Source organism: Carassius carassius, chromosome 49 (genome assembly GCF_963082965.1).
Source record: "Carassius carassius chromosome 49, fCarCar2.1, whole genome shotgun sequence".
In the NCBI taxonomy this organism is placed as follows: domain Eukaryota; kingdom Metazoa; phylum Chordata; class Actinopteri; order Cypriniformes; family Cyprinidae; genus Carassius; species Carassius carassius.
In genome coordinates this window covers 155225-177414 of record NC_081803.1, presented here as the reverse complement: position 1 = coordinate 177414, position 22190 = coordinate 155225, and the positions used below count along the sequence as shown (strand labels likewise).

Genomic DNA, 22190 nt, shown 5'->3' with positions numbered 1-22190 from the left:
ATCCCTGATGTGAACGCTCCTGTATTTTGGTATTAGCTTGCATGCTGAGCTGAAGATGGGCTGTCGTTTTCAGTTACAATACACATGAGAAACAATAGTGAAGCAAAACAAATCAATGAATGACTGCATGATGAGGTCTGGATCATGAAATGTGGCCTGCTGTGTCTGTCAGGAGTGCGTCTGCGTTTCTGCTTGCAGTGTGCATAAATCAAGAGGTTCAGGAAAAGCCACCACTTTGCTCTGGCAGGCCTGTTTAATAGCAGCTTTGAATAGGAGCGCTGCAGAGACTATTTGTGTTGGCCACGGGACCAAGGGGTCTGGGGACGACAGGAAGCCGTAATAGTTTTCAGGAGAGTGAATGAACATATGAAGAGCAGTGTTTCTAAACCATGGGTTACCCATATGAACTTGAAGCAAGAGAAAAGCTCACAGTGACTGTGAATCATGTTAGTAAACCAAATGTAGTGTAAACAGTTGGAAATGAATTCATTTATCTAACCAGGTGCATAAATCGAGATTGCATATTCAAAACCAGTTGTGACAGTCAACTGTGTAGCGTTATGCTAGTTAGCTTCACCCACAAGAAATCTTGTTCAGATCAGTCACATTCCAGACACAGAGCATCAAAACATTTGGAGTTTTGTGATTTTTAAAATGGGCAAAATTTCTCAAAAACAACAGAAAACACATTGCTCTCAGCAAATCAACTTAAATCTAAAATAGTCCAATACATCAACTCTGACTCCCCTTATGAAAAAGTTCACTTAATTGTATTGAATGTGAAGTGTACTTCAAATCTTAAAAGTATTTATTAAAAAAAGTACTTGCAGACATATTTAATATTTATGAAATAAAAGGCCATTTAAGTGTACTTGGAGACTTTCATAACTGTTTCTGAACACACTTAAAGGGTTAGTTCACCGAAAAATCTAATTATGTCATTAATAACTCACCCTCATGTTGTTCCAAACCAGTAAGACCTCCGTTTATCTTTGGAACACAGATTAAGAGATTTTAGATTTAGTCCGAGACAGGGATGGAAATTAACTTTTTTGTCCACCGGCCAAAAAATGTATTGCTCTTATCAGTACGATTAAAACTGAAAGTGTAATTTAAGTTCTTTTCGGGGTTATCAGGAGAAAATGACTCATAACGCGTATATGCGTTAATGGACTCCAGAGGGTTAAACTGTGTTCTGAAGATAAACGGAGGTCTTACTGGTTTGGAACGACATGAGGGTAAGTTATTGACATAATTTTAATATTTGGGTGAACTAACCCTTTAAGTAAAAAAAGTGCACTTTCTAATAATACATCAAATTAAGTTTCTTTTTAAAGTACATTTTAAATCATTGCAAGGAAGTGTCCAAAAACATGAAAAGAAGTTCCAACTGAGTGTTAAGTATGTCCATTTGTATTCCTCCATCGCTTTAATAATGTGTTTGGTAAGTTGTTATAGCTGATCAAGCATATTAACATACTCAATGTTTGCAATTAATGTTTAAGTTATATTTATGTATGAACTGAAAACAACCATAGAATAAAAGATTTGATCTCTGGTTTGAAGAATTTAGATTTTGATTTGTTAAAATGATTGTGATGTCAATGATTGTGAAGGCCAGATGTTGGTTATTTAGCGAGTTATAGTGGCTTGTCAGCAGTGCTTGTGTTGTTTATCGTTCCAATCATGGCCGCCCACAAGTAGTCAAACCCACTTAACCTCTCCTGCCCGCCGCGCTCACCAATCCTGGGCTACGGAGAGATCTGGAGTTTTAAAGTACTTTTGTACAGGTTGTTTTCTTCTTTCTCATTCTTCTGCTTCTTCTGCAATAATGTAATCACAGAACCAATCTGTATTTTCTGATTTGGTGCTGTGTTTTACCTCAGCCTGCCCATTCTCTCTTCTGACAGAAGTGAATGCTTTACTTTGTGCTGTTTACAGTGCATTGTGTTTTGGGAAAGTGAAGTGACCAGTACAGCTTGGCATGTTTGAGTGGGTGCAGCCTTATACTTTATCTTTGTTTGTCTTTGTTGCACTGGCATCCATGCATGAGTAATAATGGATTTGTATGTAATAAGTTCTCATTCTGCCTGTTGAATCATGCTAACTTCCCCTGACTGTAGGTCTAGCCGTGGACAGTCGTGCAGCAGTGCTTCTTCAGTGTCTATGCTGTGGTTCATTGATGTGGAGCACATTCATGTACCTGTACAGTAGTGGCATGATGACACTCATGTTTCCTCAGCGCTTCCAGACAGTGGAGGACCTGTAACAGCTTGCACTTTACCACACAGAGCGTGCATGTCTTATTCTAAAGACTCGTGTTTTCACCGCTTCTCTATCACTGTCATTCACACAGTTTGACTCTGCAACACAATTGGGCCTTTCATGCTTCTGACATGTGATGGATGTGATGAAATTATAGGGTTTCTTTTGCTGTGGAGTTTAATTATGAAGAAAGTTATTTTATGTTTATTCTCAATGTTTTCTGAGTGAATATTGTTACATATTGATGCCAGATTATAAGGAAAAATTATAAAGGACAGAAATAGCAAAGACACTGGATGAAGATAAAATTTTGTGCGTACATGTCTGCTTGCGTTTGCCATGCAAGTTTGTATAAAAACCTAAGTATACTTATGACAAGCTGTGGCAAAAAAAAAATAGGTTGGACAACTTGGCAACTGCGTGTCAACCCATTTAAGGCTGCATACCACCCTCATGTTGGCTGAGGGTGCGGAGATATGATCTCAGATCAGGTTCAAGAGTGCAGGGGATTTGATGTCTGCTCGATAAGGTCTGTATGGCTGTGTTTATTTGAGCTCCGTCTGGCTCTCTAGTCTACACACTATGAGCTCACACTTCTCAGGCTGAGTTTAGCCAGCTTCTTTGCACTCTTGCTGTCACTTTCTTTGTTTTCCCATCATGCATTAGTGTTGCATTTCTCACCTCCGCAGCCTCTTGTCATCTCTCATGTCTCTGTGAAGAGCGGAGGATTTGGAGTCAACACACTGCAGCCAGAAACTGTTTTAAAACTAAAAGAACAACCTTCTATGGACTGGCAATATAATCCACATAAATATAATCCAAATTAAATCAGATTGAAGATACTTTCATATCTGATATCCACTGAAAGTAAAGTAACTTATTAGGGCTGCAACTAACGATTATTTTGATAATCGATTAATCTGTCGATTATTTTTACGATTAATCGATTAATCGGTTTATGTACTTATATTTTAGTTTTTCCCATTTTTTCCCCAAGTAAATTATTAATAAATGGTCTTTATCCTTCAGCATAGATTTTTAAGAGATTTTAACCATTTTGCATTGTCATATCCTAATCAAAAATATACCTGGAGTTGTTTTATTGTGTTAGTAATCCTTTGTCGAACTCTTCTGCAATCAGAACACTGACCCATACTCTAGCAAATTTCACAAGTAGATTTAAAATAATGTTTTCACCATGGCAGTCCTTAGAGCTCCTAAAGTAGTTTAACATCCCGAACGAAGCTTATTAAGGAATCTTTCAGAACATATTTTCACGAAGAATAAGGATAAAACAGAATAAAATTGCAGTGCATTGTATTTTATTATTTACTGGGAAACAGCTTTATAGCTTTTGCTGTGAAATTGTAAACAATCCTTCGAATAAAGTGCTAATGGCATGAAACCTGAATGGAACTCACAATTTAAAGTAAAATCCATCAGAAGGTTGTCCAGAAAAAAAAATTGGACACACACAAAAAACCTGCTGTGTGAAAAAGAGCAGTGAATACTTAGAAAAAAAGTGCATTTCAAATATCTTTAAACATTTACCTCTCTCATTCAGTCATAATTAGGCTGCACGACTGAATTTTGAACTGGTAAACGACAAACTGATCACAGAACATGTTTGTAAAGCTTTAAATGTTAACTGTTAAAAAGCAATGTTATCAGCTTTTACGACTAAACATTTGCAAACAACATTGTACTGGAGAATCTGCACAAATAAAAGTCTTAGGGGCCGTTCACATATCGTGCCTAAAAACGCGTGGAAAACGCTAGGCGCGCCGCTTTCTCCTTTCCAAAGCGCTCGGGCAGAAGCGCCCCTGAGGCGTCTGCCTTTGATAAGCAACCATGACGTGCTCTCTCCTTGAAGACGCGGAAATTTCAGCAAAGTATAAATGGATTTGCAGCTCAAAAAATCGCTTGCAGTAGCTCTGCTACTAAATTTATTTCCAAATGGAAATCCATATACAACTATGATCAGCTGTTCCTTCATCTTGGCTGAGCTTTTAACGTTGTTACGGGAAAGGATGAAGCTGATTGGTTAGTTCTTGTCACATGACCCGCGATGCGCTTGCAGCGTTCTGAAAAGTTGAGATGTTTTTAACTCGGTGCGGTGTTGGAAATAATGAACTTGAGCGCGCAAAAGACACGATATGTGAACGTCCCCTTAAACAGTTCAGTAGTGCAGAGTTTACAGGTTACTCTTCTTTTTTGAAGGCTCAAAGTAAAGTACTCCCAGTCTCCCACATCCCGCTAAATGCTGCAGAGACGCTGTTCGGGAAGCACGTGACATAAAACGAGGCCAGCTATTGGCTATTCGCTACTTCTCCTGTTGTACTGGCTGAGTAAAACCTCCGGTGGCTCATTACTGCCACACTTTGGTCACCGCAGATTTGAAATATGCACGAAATGAGCCGCTTACGGCAAATAAAAGTTATTTAGCAACGAATCGATGACTAAATTAGTTGACAACTATTTTAATAATCGATTTTTATCGATTAAATCGATTCGTTGTTTCAGCTCTATAACTTATTAAATGCCAATCAAACAATGAAAATGTATGAACGTATATTTGCCATGTTAAACAAAACTATGTTCTGGTGGTGGTCCTTGAGATATTATTAGTCATTCAGTATTGATGATAATTATTACAAATGAGCTTTGTCATTTTGACAGAAATAAAAAGCTAAATAGAAATGTAGTCCCATATGAAAGTGATTTACTTGCAGTGTAGACGGCTGAAAATGATGATTGCAGACACTTTGAAACTGAGGTTACACAATATGGAGGTATTGATGATGACCATGAAAAAATTGAATATTAATATTGTGTTACAGCCACGTGATAATACTGATTATATCTAGTTGACACGCCAACAAAGTAGGTGGTGCTATTGTGACAAAATTGTTTATTTTTTTTTAATTCAACAAAAAGAGATCAAATCCATTTTTAATAGTGTGGTTTTTTTAATGCTTTTGTACAGATGTGACTTCAAAACTCTCCACTAAGTGATTTTGTATTTTTGAGTATTGTTTTAATTTTATATAAAAAAACATTGAGCATAAAATATACAAAATAATTTTCCCCAAACATTTTTGTAGATGATGTGATAGCATAATTACTGTGATAATAGTGCAGTGAAAATCCGACGTATTGTCAATGTCAATGTCACCTTTATTTATATAGCGCTTTAACTGTCATTTTACATTATTGACACTTTTCCTAATGAATGTTGTTCAGTTGCTTTGACGCAATGTATTTTGTTTAAAGGCAGTTCATCATTGGATTCAGTGATGTCATCTCTGTTCAGTTAAATAGTGTCTGTGCATTTATTTGCAATCAAGTCCACGATATCGCTGTAGAAGAAGATTGTGTGAGGCCTAATTTGAAAGGAAGTTCAAGGGTTTTATTAATACAGTCTCGTGTACATTCAGTTGAACATGGAGCTATTTGACAGCTCTGCTCTACCCTAATGTGAGTATTTTTTTTTTGGTTTGTTTGCTACATTGAAGAGGTCTACAAATCATAGGTTCACCAAAACAAACAAATCCCCTCCTGAGACGTTTCTTTCATCCGCTGTTGTCAGATGTTTGTTTTGATCTGAAGCTGGAGTTACTTCATTCAGATGTGCTTTCTCAGACTTGAGTAATCCTGCCGTCAAACGCAGGGGTCAGTGCTGTGGCAGTTTGACCTCGACCAATCAGCTCGTGTTCATCTGGTTCCATTTGAAAACGGCACATAAACATAAACTTAAAACACAAAAATGTGTGCAAATATTTGATGAAAGAAAATGAGAATTTTTGGCTGGAAGCAAACATTCTAAAGCAGCTTCTAATGGGGCTCAAGCAAAGAGAATTCAGATGTTAATAAAGCAATATCACATGAGCCAGCGTTTGAGAATAGTTCATAGATTAAGCACAAGTATTTAAATAAGAAAAAAACAAGGAGTGTTGGAAAGATCTACTTTCAATATCGGTTCATAACAAGTAGCTTTTCCACAAGCTGAAGTATATATTAATGTATAGAAAGTGCACATAAAGTCATTACTAAACACCATTATGGTAACGCACATGACACTTAAATAAAGCACTAAACATTCATTAAACAGAAGATGTAACATAAACCCACATGTACATAACTGATAACAAACGTGACAAAACTATTCAGGAGAACAAAAGTTTCCCCATTTCAAAATCCACATGGTTCAGTGACTTGGACTAATTGGTTGAGTGAATGATTCAGTGCTTTTACTGCAAACAGAGCCGTGTTTTCTGTGAACTCTGCTGTCATCATGAGCTGATCACTTCTAAATGAACTCGACCACGCTTCACTCTGAAAACACATCGCAAATGTATTTATCATAGCCTTGTAATCTTTTAATCACACTAAACTGTCACGATTTTATAGTTTATTTCAAATAATTGCTCAGCACTAGTTTAAATCCATTCTAAATCCATGTTCAGTTTTAGTGTGTGAATACATGACATAAAATTGATATGTCATTTGTTCTGTTCACAGTGGGTCTGTGTGCAGAAGCACACACATCTGTACACCTTTTAAATGGTTTCAGTGTCTCAAGGTATTATCCGTCACGGCCCTCTCAGCGAGGATGGGGGGTTGATTTCTTCTCAATCCTGCATTGATGCTCAGGGTCCTCACTTTTGACCCCTCTAACTGCCTTCCTTGCCCTTTTCCCTCAGGTTATTTCCTGGAGTTTGTGGAGCCGCCAAACAATATAACTATAGTGCAGGGCCAGACGGCCACTTTACACTGCAAAGTGACAGGCCACCCCTGGCCCAGCATCCGCTGGCTTAAGAACGACGCTCCGGTGGTGCAGGAGCAGGGCCGAATCTCCATCCGCAAGACAGAGGCTGGATCCAAGCTCCGCATTCAAGACCTGGACACCACCGACACGGGATACTACCAGTGTGTGGCCTCAAACTCCTTCAAAGTCATCTCGGCTACTGGGGTGCTCTACGTGCGACTGGGGACTGGAGGTAAATTATTGCTTTTTTTAATCTCATTCTAATTCTTTATTGAAGACTTTTTAACTATGGTCAAAACCTACATTATATTTAAAGCTAAATATTATATTCAAATTGGAAAAAATGACAAGGTCAAAATAAGATTATGTGCTTAACATTTTATTTATGGGGAAATTAACCACTGGTTGTGATCAAATAAAATGAATGAATGACTTGCATTGTTTGAAAAAAAAAAAAAGTTTTGCAAAATATTTAAATATATACAAATATATTTTTAAACTTATAATTGAATATGTTACGGAGACAAATTTAATTTAAATTAAGACTGTTCATTTGAACTTTTTAGTCATCAGAAAATCGGTGGAAAAAATGCATCACGGTTGACAAATGTGAGTACATTTACATTAAATCATTTAGCAGACGTTTTTATCCAAAGCAACTTACAAATGAGAACAATAGAAGCAGTCAGGTCAACAAGAGAACAACAACAGTATACAAGTGCCATGACAAGTCTCAGTTAGTCTAGTATAGAACGCATAGCCAGGTTTTTTTTTTTTTTATAAATGAAAAGACAAGAAATGGAAAAGTGCTAGTATTAGTTGGTTAAGTGCTGTCGAAAAAGTTGAGTCTTTTAGATGTTTCTTGAAAATGAGTAAAGACTCAGCTGTACGAATTGAGATTGGGAGGTCATTTCACCAGCTCGGCACAGTCCAGGAAAAGGTCCGTGAGAGTGATTTTGAACTTCTTTGGGATGGCACCACAAGGCGTCGTTCACTTGCAGAGCGCAAACTTCTGGAGGGAGGGCACATAAGATTTATCCAGTGAGTTTAGGTAAGTTGGTGCCGTGCCAGTGGTCGTCTTGTAGGCTAGCATCAGTACCTTGAATTTGATGCGAGCAGCTACTGGTAGCCAGTGTAACCTGATGAGGAGAGGAGTAACATGAGCTTTTTTGGCTCATTGAAGACAACCCTTGCTGCTGCATTCTGGATCAATTGCAGAGGCTTGACAGTACATGCAGGAAGGCCGGCCAGGAGAGCATTACAATAGTCCAGTCTGGAGAGAACAAGAGCTTGGACAAGAAGTTGGGTGGCTTGCTCTGACAGGAAGGGTCTAATCTTCCTAATGTTGTATAAGGCAAACCTGCAGGACCGGGTTGTTGTAGCAATGTGGTCTGTGAAGCTTAACTGATGATCCATCACAACTCCTAGGTTTCTGGCTGTCCTGGAAGGAGTAATGGTTGACGAACCCAGCTGTATAGAGAAGTTGTGATGAAGCAATGGGTTAGCTGGAATCACCAGGAGTTCTGTCTTCGTAAGGTTAAGCTGAAGGTGATGGTCATTCATCCAGCTAGAGATGTCACTCAGACAGGCTGAAATGCGAGCAGCTACCGTCAGGTCATCTGGCTGGAATGAGAAGTAGAGTTGGGTGTCATTAGCGTAGCAGTGGTAAGAAAAGCCATGCTTCTGAATGACAGATCCTAATGACGTCATGTAGATGGAGAAGAGAAGTGGTCCAAGTACTGAGCCTTGAGGAACCCCAGTAGCAAGTTGTTGTGACTTAGAAACATCACCCCTCCAAGACACACTGAAGGATCTGTCAGAGAGGTAGGACTTGACCCACAGGAGTGCGGTTCCAGAGATGCCCATCTTTCTGAGGGTGGACAGGAGAATCTGGTGATTAATGGTGTCAAAAGCAGCAGACAGGTCCAGTAAGAAGAGTACTGCGGATTTTGAAGCTGCTCTTGCTAGTCGCAGGGCTTCAGTAACCGAGAGTCTCAGTTGAGTGGCCACTTTTGAAGTCAGATTGGTTGCTGTCCAGGAGGTTGTTCTGTACAAGGAACATAGAAAGCTGGTTGAACACAGCTTGCTCAAGTGTCTTTGCAATGAATGGAAGAAGTATCATGACAGTTTAGGGCGGGGCGATATAACTAACAATATGATCATGCGCATCTAGTCAGTAAATCTGGTTCCGTGATTACCGCTAAATCAACATCACTTGCTTTTAAATGGAGCGGCATTTAATAGACAGAGCCGTAGATCACTGACAAACTACGCAATATCGCGTTCATTATCGCCTTTGATGAATAGGCAATATGAACGTGATATTGCGTAGCTGGTCAGTGATCTACGGCTCTATCTATTAAATGCCGCTCCATTTAAAAGCAAGTGATGTTAATTTAGCGGTAATCACGGAACCAGATTTACTGACTAGATGCGCATGATCATATCGTTAGATAATGTCACAAAAGTAGCCGGCTTTAGTCACAAAATTTATAAAAAATAAAAATAAAATAGGCTCATATTTTGTGAGGAGAACTAGCAACAGCTGATCTTAAATTCTTTAGACACCACACCAAACGATTTTGAACGCCGACTGAAAACACTGACTGAGCTCAAATAATATTCATAATCGGTCTGATGGTAGTGTTTCCCGGCTTCACAGAATGAACCTGTTCACACTTGGAACTGAAATACTTGCAGACTGATGGATCAGTGCGAGTTTTAATTTTTTTTTTTTTTTACAGAATTATGCATTGCTGCCGTTTTCCTAACATTTTCTAACACAGCTGCATATTACAGTCCAGCTGAGTGGATGCACAAGCACAAGTTTACATGCGCGACATGTCCCGAAACAGCCTGGATAACAGTTGGCCAACACTGCTGTCAATCAAACTCAAAAATTATGCAAAAACACATTTTATTTATTTTAGTCATTTGAGATGTTATAATAGTTCTCTAATTGTGTTCAAATAGATTAAACCATAATAAGGCTATTTATTATTTAATAATTAAGAACGAAAAATAAAGTAATGAAGTTCAATGAACTGTAATAAATAAAGAACACAACATACTTTCAATAACAGCATCACAAATTTTAGTTAACATAGTTTAAATAAAATTAGCTGGTTAAACAGTTCACGTTACAATAAACAAACTATTTATTTACAAAGTCAAACTTTCAAATAAATCACAATTATGTTGCAAGCTAGTGAAGCTACCTACTTAGTCTACCTAAACTCTTTTCATGTCAAAATTGAAAATCAAATGCCAACCCATCGAATGAATATTCGAATAATCCAATATTCTGGTCCAGCCCTAATCATGTGACACTGAAGACTGGAGAAATGATGCTGAAAATTCAGCTTTGATCACAGAAATAAATTACATTTTAACAATCATAACATATTCACACAATATACAGTCGTGGCCAAAAGGTTTGAGAATTACATAAATATTGGAAATTGGAAAAGTTCCTGCTTAAGTTTTTATAATAGCAATTTGCATATACTCCAGAATGTTATGAAGAGTGATCAGATGAATTGCATATTCCTTCTTTGACATGAAAATTAACTTAATCCCAAAAAAACCTCCGAGCACAAGGCTGGAGATCATTATGTCAGGCTGATTGGGTTAGAATGGCAGACTTGACATGTTAAAAGGAGGGTGATGCTTGAAATCATTGTTCTTCCATTGTGCACGCGTGCAGCCATCATTGTGTTGCATAAAAATGGCTTCACAGGCAAGGATATTGTGGCTACTAAGATTGCACCTAAATCAACAATTTATAGGATCATCAAGAACTTCAAGGAAAGAGGTTCAATTCTTGTAAAGAAGGCTTCAGGGCGTCCAAGAAAGTCCAGCAAGCGCCAGGATCGTCTCCTAAAGAGGATTCAGCTGCGGGATCGGAGTGCCACCAGTGCAGAGCTTGCTCAGGAATGGCAGCAGGCAGGTGTGAGCGCATCTGCACGCACAGTGAGGCCAAGACTTTTGGAAGATGGCCTGGTGTCAAGAAGGGCAGCAAAGACACTTCTCTCCAAAAAAAAACATCAGGGACAGATTGATCTTCTGCAGAAAGTATAGTGAATGGACTGCTGAGGACTGGGACAAAGTCATATTCTCCGATGAAGCCCCTTTCCGATTGTTTGGGGCATCTGGAAAAAGGCTTGTCCGGAGAAGAAAAGGTGAGCGCTACCATCAGTCCTGTGTCATGCCAACAGTAAAGCATCCTGACACCATTCATGTGTGGGGTTGCTTCTCTTCCAAGGGAGTGGGCTCACTCACAATTCTGCCCAAAAACACAGCCATGAATAAAGAATGGTACCAAAACACCCTCCAACAGCAACTTCTTCCAACAATCCAACAACAGTTTGGTGAAGAACAATGCATTTTCCAGCACGATGGAGCACCGTGCCATAAGGCAAAAGTGATAACTAAGTGGCTCGGGGACCAGAATGTTGAAATTTTGGGTCCATGGCCTGGAAACTCCCCAGATCTTAATCCCATTGAGAACTTGGTCAATCCTCAAGAAGCGGGTGGACAAACAAAAACCCACTAATTCTGACAAACTCCAAGAAGTGATTATGAAAGAATGGGTTGCTATCAGTCAGGATTTGGCCCAGAAGTTGATTGAGAGCATGACCAGTCGAATTGCAGAGGTCCTGAAAAAGAAGGACCAACACTGCAAATACTGACTCTTTGCATAAATGTCATGTAATTGTCGATAAAAGCCTTTGAAACATATGAAGTGCTTGTAATTATATTTCAGTACATCACAGAAACAACTGAAACAAAGATCTAAAAGCAGTTTAGCAGCAAACTTTTTGAAAACTAATATTCATGTAATTCTCAAAACTTTTGGCCACGACTGTACAGTATGTTGTTTTCTCTGCCCAGTGGCTTTTCTGATTGGTTGAGCTTTTTTCAGAATTATGGGTAGTGAAGTTCTTCAGGAATTTGGCTAATAAATAATGAAAAGTATTTTGAAATCCCATTGACTTATGGTTTGAGCATATTTCAGTCTTCAGCTTTGTAGGTCTCTCTTGAAAGGTTTATACACTGTCGTTAAAAATCAATTTCTCTGTGGAGAAAACAAATTTTTACATCCAGAACCCTGCAGTTGCACTCCATGGGAAGAAGGCACACTTTCCATTCATTTCAGTCAGGCCAGCGCTTGAGGACCAAGTCTGTGCTTTAAATGATTAGTTGTTTTTGTTAATGATTGCGGTCATATGAAACCCAATCTCAATTAAATGTACCTGTGTGGTATACATTTTAGTTGCTCACATTCGGGACTACAATCAGTGCATTCTTTCTCTATCATAGCTCTAGTGTTTTCTTTCCTGTTCACCTATTTTGGCTTATTTGAGGAGTCTATTGATTTAAAGAGGGACTAAAGCAGCACTGTTTTACAACCATATGTGCCAAATCTCACCCTGGCATCCCTGTATATTTATAGGAAAGCAGCGGCATAAATCTGTGTTCTTGCATTAGGACTCTACTTAAGAAACAACTTCCCACTGTTTCCTTCTGGGGGGGAAATCCTTTTTATGAGCATACAGTAAATTCTCCACAAGGAGCGTGTCTGATGCGCAATACATTATGCTTTTGACAGGTTTAGGAGCTTGCTTGCGTCGTGCCTCCTGCTTCTCTGAAAAGTCATTTTGATGTAAAAGCTTTGAAACATCCCCTGAACTCAAACGGCAAATTAGGGTTTGTGAAAACAGCTGCTCCCAACGGGAAGACCATGTTAAGACGCTTGTCTGTAATTCCTCCTATCTGTGTTTTACAGGACAGTTGCCAGCCCATGGAGGAGAAGAGTCGTAAGTACTGCTTTTGTCAGTTTGTCTCTGTGTGTGTTCACATTTCTCTGCTGTTTGTATTCATTTCATTTCCACACAGTAAATTGTTTATTCCAACCCACTGGTCTCAAAAATACACACTCAAAAATGCCCCTGCATTTTAACAAATCTTCTCGAAAAAAGTTTGATGTTGGCAGACCTTTAAGTTGGATCATATTTTTTAAAGAGCCCAGTCACCACATTTCTGGATAAAATGCCCGGATCTTTTTGTTATTGTATGGTAAAATGGTAAATCCACATACGTTTCAACTACTCTCTTACTCTCTTTCGATTCTGAACTGTTGCTACTGCGACATAAAACTTTGGTTGATCCGTGGAAATCAACCAGGACCTGCTTTTCCAAAAAATAACAAAACACAGAACTGTAGCCTGGCTTGAAGCCGTATATCTGACTTAACTTCCTTAAGAACTGGAGAGAGAGCTGGCAGGAGCCGTCAGTCGGGGAAGTTTTGTGGTAGGTCCTAATGTTTCCTTTTCCAGGTTAAATAAATGGTACTGCAATATCTGTGTGGATGATTTCAGGGCAGAGCTAGTGTTAATAGGATTCAGCCTTCATTCCTGCATACTGACGTACTGTCATCCTGTAGAGCAGTGCTTTTACGGTGTGGTCACATTTCTGAATTTTTGTGGGCAGATCCAGTCGTTTCAATTACAATTCACAGAATCTGAAATTTTGTGTGAGGGTGAAAGATTAGTTAAAGTTGAAAACTGATTCTTTGCAAAGACCCACCCAGTTACTGTTGCTACGTTTGACCAGCTGTGGCACTCTAACGCCACACATCATGTTCTCACGTGGTGAAAAATACATCGGCACGACCGACCAGACAGAGCAGGTTACTTTTGGTATGAAAGTAAGTCTTGGCTTTCAAATTGTGTCATTTAAGAAATTCTAAAATACTGTTTTTTGGCTCTTTATTTCGCTATGAAAGATCTCCTTAGTGGCTCAGTTCAAGCAGAATGTGAACAGATCAGCTCTTCCTCTTTACTACTAATTATAGCACAAAATAAACATGAATGAACATCAGGAGGAATCTTAATTCAGCCGTGGAAAGACATCAGGGCACATCATTTTTCAAGTTCAGCTCCATTGTCATTAATCTATTCTCCTGTCTGGTTTGTTTGTCAGACAGAATGGGCGATTCGGTGTTATGATTGGTCAGATCGCCTGTCAATCAAACTCCCGGGGAAAGGGCAAAATGTTTTATTTCATAGTTTTCACCCTTACAGGAGCACCCACATGGAGGACAAAACAAGGCTTTCCTCCATTGACTGCCAGTTATTTTTAGGAGGTTTGCATTTATTAATGTAGTAACACATTGATATTTAAAGCCCAAATTCAGTATGCACCTTATTGATGATGCATACTTTGTACAGGCAAGCAGATGACCCAGAATATAAACGCAAAACTGCTGGCCTGTATAAAGCATGCATCATCAATAAGGTCTGTACTGAATTTGATCTCTTAATATCACGTTAATGTTAAAGGCAGTTTAAGTGTTTTCACATTAAACGTTTTAGAATGTCCCGCTGTTTTAGTGATTGAAATATTGCTACGGGAGTTTTAAATCGATTGCTATTGGCCAAAACTTGCATTTTGTTCACATATCATATGTTTTTCTTTTAAGAGGTGATCAAAATATTTTTGGATTGGAATAGATGTAACATTGACGTGCTTGTGCATCAGTTCTATGGATGTTTTGCACACCAGGTCTTCGAGACTGTCACGTGACAGAAAACTATGAATAGGGGCATTCTGTGTAATCTCTACTTAATATATTGCTAGACTATTCACAATGGCCTTTTTCCCTGTGACATGTTACCAAAACCAAACCAAAATGTGACCGCACCTTAAGTTAAGTTAAGGTTTGTGTCCTTGGAAGACTTTTTGCACTCATATTCCAAACCTGAATGACTTTCTTTTGTTCATGGAACACATTATTTTGAAAAATGTCCAAGGTTTTTTTTTTTTTTTTTTTTTTCTCGTACAAAGTAGTAAATTGAGATGAACATTGACAAGTTCCAGGAATGCTAAAAAAAAAAAAATACAAGTAGTGCAACACGTATTTGTCAAGTCTTCTAAAAGAACAGAAGAAACAGGCCATGATTGATTATAGTGAACAAGTCAAACGGATCATGGTTTTGGTGCCTTTTTAGTCATATTTGGAGCTTTATAGTATCTGTCGGTTTATTTTTAGTGTATTGAGATGAACACATGAGACAATCTGCTAAACCCATACGGGTTTGGAAACACACGAGGGTCAATAAGACTCAGTTTAAAATAAATTAACACGCATTTCAGATTAGCCTTCTGTCATCACTTCTGTTTGACATTTGTCAGATTTTACATCACTTTTTGCAGGAGCGGTTAGTTTACTATTGAATAAACAAGTCCATGTTACACAGCGTATATGCATGAGAAATAAACGAAGACACTGAAAAGCATAATGAGGGCAGCTGGGATTTCTACCATAATCTGTGTGAATTGCATGTTGTGGTGCGCTTTCTCAACACATCATGTGAGCATTTATGCTACACATGCAACGCAGTCTCGGATCACAAAACATTTTCTCCTGTTTTTAGCACTCTCTACAAAGAATGCATGTTTTATTGGGTCTTGTCCTGGTTCCTCTGGGTACTGAGTTGACATGAGAGCTGCAGTCACATGTGCGGGCCTTTGGCAGACCGAACTTTGCAGTGTTTGTCGTCCTTCACTTCCCAGTACTGCATGCGTGACTCTCAGCTAGACAACACATCCTCTGTTTCTGTCCAGCGCTTAGATTCACACTCTAGTGAAGTGAGTTTCAGCAAACACCTTGACATGAGCCTCCATGTTAACTTCCCTTCCTACACTGACCGGTTCAGAACAGATGTTTTTTTATCAGGAATACAGTGTTTGTCCGAGTGTTTAACAGGCTCAAATGAATCCTGCCTTTGTGAAAATCTTTCAATGTAAAGAAAACATACTATGTAGTGGTGCTCCTCATCGTTGTCTTCCCCATGTGCAATGCAAAGTCTCTTTGAAGTTTCATTGTCTCAGAGCTCTCTGTGTAAATAGAGGTCCCAGACTGCATTTGTTGTGGGGGGTGGCGAGGATAACTTGTGGTTAGAGTCATTAAAGAAAGATGTTATCTAGTTAGAAGAGCATTGAGAATCCCATGCAAACATTTGATAAAGGCCCAGTATTGTTTTTGTCTGCATAAATGTTTACAGATGAGCATGAGAAGCACAAATCTCCAGTTGTGTTGCTTTAGCTTGACAGGCTCATCGTCTTTCACACTGAAGTATGTGTGAGGTGCCTCACAATGTTCATAATGTTGTTCAAGCGTTTCCTTTGAGGACAAACTTCTATGCACAACTTATAAACTTTGAACAGGTTACAAACGAACAGCCATTAGGGAAAGAATGCTTTGCATATTTATTTTTCTCTTATATTTTAGTAGGAAGTAAATCTGAGTCTTGTTAGGCTGGAGTCCTCAAACATTAGCTCGAGAGAAAATTCCTCGCTCAATCCAAACTGCAGTGAAATTGTAACCATATGTGATATTGAGGCTGGCTGTAGCAGAAATGTAGAGCATTGATGGTTACGCTGGCAAAATGCCACAGTTAGGAGCAAAATGAAACGTGAAAAGTGCAAAATTCCTTTCGAGAGCAGTTATTTGAGCACAGCTTCACACTACATCTATTCACGGGTTTCACCATAGAAGTGTTCAGAGCAGCAGTGTGTGATTCGTAACCGGTTGAGAAACACTGGAGATCTCTGATTAATTGGGAATCTATTAGAATGTCAAACCCAAAGGCTGATGAGTGAAATATGATTTGCTGCAGGGCTCTGGCCAGACATGTTTGTTTCTGATCATGTTACATGTGTGCGAGGGTAGGACGTTTTCAGAAATAGTGTTTGTACTACAGTCATTTAGTTTGCTGTTTTTCTGCATTGGTAGCAGATCAGTTTGGTTTGCAGTAGAGAAGCAAAACATCACAGTCTATTCATCTTATTTTTAAGATGATTGTGCCCATTTTATCTTGAATATGTCTTCTTAAATACTACATTCTGGTTAAATTCAAAAGTAGCTTTTATGTACCCTTCGCACATTTTGAGGTCGGTGAGAAAAAGATTCAAGACTTTGTGGCGAGTAGGATTTTTTACAATATAAGGATGCATTAAATTACTAAAATGTGACTGGAAGGATTTTCACATTGTACGTACATACGTAGACTTAACATTCAGTACATAATTCAATCGTTCTATTGAACTTTCTATTCATCAAAAAATACTGGAAAGAAGTGTCCACAAAATTAACAACACTTTATTTTCAACAAGCAGAAATGTTCCTTGAGCAGTAAATCATCATATACTGATTTCTGAAGATCATAAGACACTGAAAACTGGAGGAATGATGCTAAAATACAGCTGCGCATCACAGGAATAAATGACATTTTGTAATTGTATTTATATTGTATGTCTAGGGATGCAAGGATTCACTTAACTCATGGTTCGATTCGTTACATGATTTTTTTATTTAACATAATGAGATTTAAGACGAATGATAAATTAAATGTATCCTTTTATTATTGCCTGGACAAAATGCTGCATTTCTTTGTGGAATTGAAATATAACACTATAATATACTAATATAGCACCTGCATATCATTGCTCTTTTGTTGTTTTTGATTGCTTCTGTTGTCCTCATTTGTAAGTCGCTCTGGATAAAAGTGTCTGCTTAATGACTAAATTTAAATATAATGTAAATGAATATAACAAAACTAAATTGAAATGTTAAAACAAGCCCCAAATCAAATAAGTTACACAAAGTAAATCTCTTCATATTAACAAAATTAGGCTTTGTCTGCTCTTTCCATTTAAAATCAGAGGCAACCGCTGGATTTTAACCATGATCCAAACACAGATGCTGCATACATGCAACGTGAGCAGATTTTAATCTAAATCTGACTGTTTAATTTAGGAATTTGAAGCAAAAACAGAATAATTTGACTTCAGTTTTGTGAAACTATATAAAAAAATATATCTGCATGAAACAGAAACAGCAGATGAGCTGTTCAGTGATGAGGAGCTTAAAGCATTTCCTTGCTAACAAAGCACTTATGAACTTTAATATGCATTATATAGAGGCAAGATGAGAAGAAAAATACCATATAAACTTGTTTAAAGATAGCAAGTTTCCCTCAGACATACATTCATATAATCTCCTACCATTAAAAATAATTGCGGTTTGCTTAGCATCTCAACCGATTTTAATCATGATATTTGAATCGATTTTCATCCGGCTCGCAGTTGGTCGTTACATCACTATGCATGTCACAGTATTACTGTATTTCTGATCAAATAAACGCAGCCTCAGTGAACAAGAGACTTTTTTTTTAATACATTACAAAAATCCTACCGACCCCAACTTTTGAACAGTAGTTTGAAAGTTACTATTCATTCCATATAAAATGATTGTTTAGAAAAAAAAAATTATGTTTAGAGTATCTTGCTAATGTCATGCTCTTAGTTTTAACCACCAGAGCTTGTGTTCGTTCCAAGTCCATCACTAAGAAGGGAGACAGGACTCGGTTTGGATCAGAGCCTGACTCCGTATCGTATTTTAGCTCTGGAAACCTTTGCTGTTGAGGGTTGTCAGTTCATTGTGAGACTAAAACCAATGTGCCTGTTGTGGAGAATCAAGGCATCAAGTTCAGAAACCATCAGAATCCAAATTCCAGCCAGTTCCCGAGTCCACACATAAAGTCATTTGTGTTTGGCCAGAAGAGAGCACTTTTATCCAGTTGGGAACTGCAGAAACAGCAGAGATGGATATCCTGTACAGCAAATCCTACTGACTTTGGTCACTTCACATTCAGATTATGATGAGAGAAACAGCAAAGCCCAAAGGTACAGTAGTGTAATAAACAACCATCGAAACTTCTTCAGAAGTGCTCCAATCATAACACTCAAACTCTGAGTACTCTTCTGTAAGGCTTTGGCTGTATTTGAGCTCCTAGACTTCATGACGAGATACATAGAGTCCCATAATGCTCATTTCTATGGTCTCTTTGCTGAGAAAGGTTACAGGTGGCAATACCCTACATAACTCGCATCCTTTAAAAAATGATTAACAAGTTAAACTTATGACATAAACCAAATATAAATATACATAATATAAAACTAGTGTAAAATGGTCATAAACACATGGTATTATGATATGTTATGTGGTTTTACTCAAAATTGTTGTCCGTTGTGGGCCTGAATGTTCAGTGTCTTACTTAACATCAGCTGTGTGCCATTCAGTTGAGTTATCATCCTGTCATTTTCTTTTCTCAGAAGGCACGAGAAGGGCTTCTGCCAGCCGTACCGTGGCATCGCGTGCGCTCGCTTCATAGGGAACAGGAGTATCTACGTGGAGTCTCTGCAGATGCAGGGAGAAAGTGAAAACCGTATCACTGGTGAGCATCGCTGTCCTGAAACCAGGGCTGGGAACATGAGCACATACAGGGGAGATCACAATTAAAGAACAACCTACACATTTCTCTGCTTAGTCCTATTTGAAGTTATCCTAACAGGATTTGAAAGGCAGTTTTTAAGCATATTTCATAAATTATTTGTATCCTGAAGCACACTATAAAAAACTTGAGTCTGATCAAAATTAGAGAACATGTATAGATACATCCAAGTTATTGGTGTGTGTGACAACCTCTATTTAAATGGCAGCATTCCTCCAATTTTCACTGAGATTGCATGATGATGGGCTACTCTAAGTGACTGAAACCCTGCGACAGGAAGTGGTCCAGATGAAGGCTAAAGGGATGACACGTTCAGCCACTGCACGAGAAGTTTGTCCCAATCTGTGATCTCTCAAATATTGCAGCTTTACAATGAATCGGATTCACTCAAGTTCCCCAAAAAGGCTGGTTGTCCATATATGTAAGACAAATGCACGAGAGGACAGGATAATGCAGAGACGCTCAATGGGGAATCGGTTCAGCACTGCAGCTGGAATTGCTCTCCGATTCAGTGCTGAACACGGTCTGGATCTAAATCCATTCTGACTGAAAGCACACTCGAAGAGACAAAGTCTCTCATCAGCTGAAAGAATCAAAATGCTAGGCCAGGCTTTGCTGAGGAAAGAGAAGAACTGCTCCAAAGTTCACTTTAGTGATGAAAGCAAGTTTCTACTGGCAAATATTTAGTTCGACATCAAACTGGGAAAAGACTGAAGCACAAGTGTGTAAAGTCAGTGAAAGCTGTCATGGTTTGGGGAATGTTTTCTGCAGCAGAAGTTGGGTTTCTTATAAAGATACTGTACATGGCAGGTGAATGCAAATGTTTGTCAGAACATCCTTCAGTAACATGTGGTACTTTCCCTGCATGCATCTCCCAATCACCCTGCAATTTTCAAGCAAGACAATGCCCCGTCACACTGCAGAACAGGTGAAGCAGTTCCTTGAAGGTTCCTAAGAACATTGAAATGAAAGAAAGATATGGCCGGCCCAGAGTCCTGATCACTACCTCCTCATTTCTGACAGCTGTAACCCTCCAAAATATCATTTGTAATCTTCCTTCGTGCTACAGTGGTTACTGTTCTCTAATATTGATCTCTGTATTTTCCACAAAATAAGTTTTTTTTTTTTCTTAATGCCTTGATTGTTTTGTAGGTCAAAAGTTTGGAATAAGTGTGATACACAAAATATATATTTCCTTCAGAAATCATCCTAATATACTGATTTGCCGCTCAGTTATTATCAGTTGATTTATTAGCGTTCAATTATTAATAGTGGTTTTTAATATCAATGTTGAAAACAATTGCTGCTTAATATTTTTGAGATGCATTTTTTCAAGAAAATTCAAAAGAACAGCATTTTTTTCAAAATCAAAATATTTTGTAACATTTTTAATAAAATCTGTATTATTCTTTAGCAAGCAGCACAACGGTTTTCAACATAGATAATAATCAGAAATATTTGTAAAACATATTAGGCATATTAGAATGATTTCTGAAGGATCAAGTAGAGATGCTGAAAATTCAACAGTTTTAATCATGTAAAATGTAGCCTTGGTTTCGTAGAAGAGATTTCTTTCAAAAACATAGTAATAGTAATAATAATCATTATCATAATCATTTCAGACCAGCTCTTAGAAATAAAGGTTCCAAAGTGGGGGTTTTTAAAGTGATGCCATAGAAGAACAATTTTTGGTTCCCCAAAGAAACTTTCATTGAGCAGTTTTAAAAGAATACTTTTTTTCTTAGTGTAAAGAACATTTAAATAATCTAGAGGACCATTGTTCCACTGTAAATCACTTGCATCACATGGATGCTGAAGGTTCTTCATGGAGCCATCAATGCCAGTAAAGAACCTTTCAATAATAGGGTAATATATAACGATCATAGATGCACCATACATTATCATTCTTGTGTTGTTCTCCAGCGGCCTTCACGATGATCGGCACCTCGACCCATCTGTCAGACCAGTGCTCTGAATTTGCCATCCCGTCCTTCTGCTATTACGTCTTCCCATTGTGTGAGGAGGGCACCAGAGGTCCATGGCGGCGCCAGCTCTGCCGTGATGAGTGCGAGGCTTTGGAGAACGACTTGTGCCATGCAGAGTACACCATCGCACGCTCCAACCCTCTCATCCTCATGCAGCTGGAGCTGCCCGCATGCAACCTGCTTCCCCACCCCGGCTCGCCAGACGCTGCCAGCTGCATCCGCATCGGCCTGCCACCGCAGTGTAGGTTAACAAGACAGAACATGGGGTTTAGAGCCAAGGAAGGCTCAAGGGAGGCTTTAATAAGCATGAAATCCACTGTAATTGGCTCCCAAGCACCCTCAATGAGCAACAGCAATTGAAGCGAGAGGGCCCTCTTGTGGTGCATCTCAAATTTCTTGACCTTGTATTACTATAAATGATTGTCCTTTAACTCGGACACACAAGAGAATATTTCAGTTGCACTGATTTGTACTTAATGTTTTGAGGACAAAACACCTACTAATTTTCAATCCTTGTTAAAGATTCACCCCCAAATCACAGCTGCTACAACGGAAGTGGCGCCAACTACAAAGGCACGGTCAGTGTCACCAAATCAGGCTACCAGTGTCAGCCGTGGAGCGCACAGTATCCACACAGTCATCATCTGACGCCTGTCGAGTATCCTGAGCTCAGAGGAGGACACAATTTCTGCAGGAACCCCGGAGGGCAAATGGAGAGCCCCTGGTGTTTCACGTTAGACCCTAATGTGAGAGTGGACGCCTGTGACATTCAGCCCTGCAGTGAGTAGATTATCTATATAGCCCTCAATAACT

General features: G+C 38.7%; 1 protein-coding gene across 2 annotated transcripts in view; it reads left to right on the top strand.

The window, feature by feature from the left end:
• The window catches only part of LOC132132867 (tyrosine-protein kinase transmembrane receptor ROR2-like), a 79951-nt gene that overhangs the window by 55295 nt on the left and 2466 nt on the right, over positions 1-22190 (top strand). Inside the window, exons 3-7 of one of the 2 annotated variants that reach the window (XM_059545405.1) lie at positions 6969-7265; positions 12822-12852; positions 19217-19335; positions 21316-21618; positions 21900-22157. In XM_059545405.1, coding sequence (XP_059401388.1) covers positions 6969-7265; positions 12822-12852; positions 19217-19335; positions 21316-21618; positions 21900-22157 — 1008 coding nt within the window. Of the gene's footprint in view, positions 1-6968; positions 7266-12821; positions 12853-19213; positions 19336-21315; positions 21619-21899; positions 22158-22190 lie in introns of both variants that reach the window. The other variant, XM_059545404.1, reaches the window with a different exon arrangement.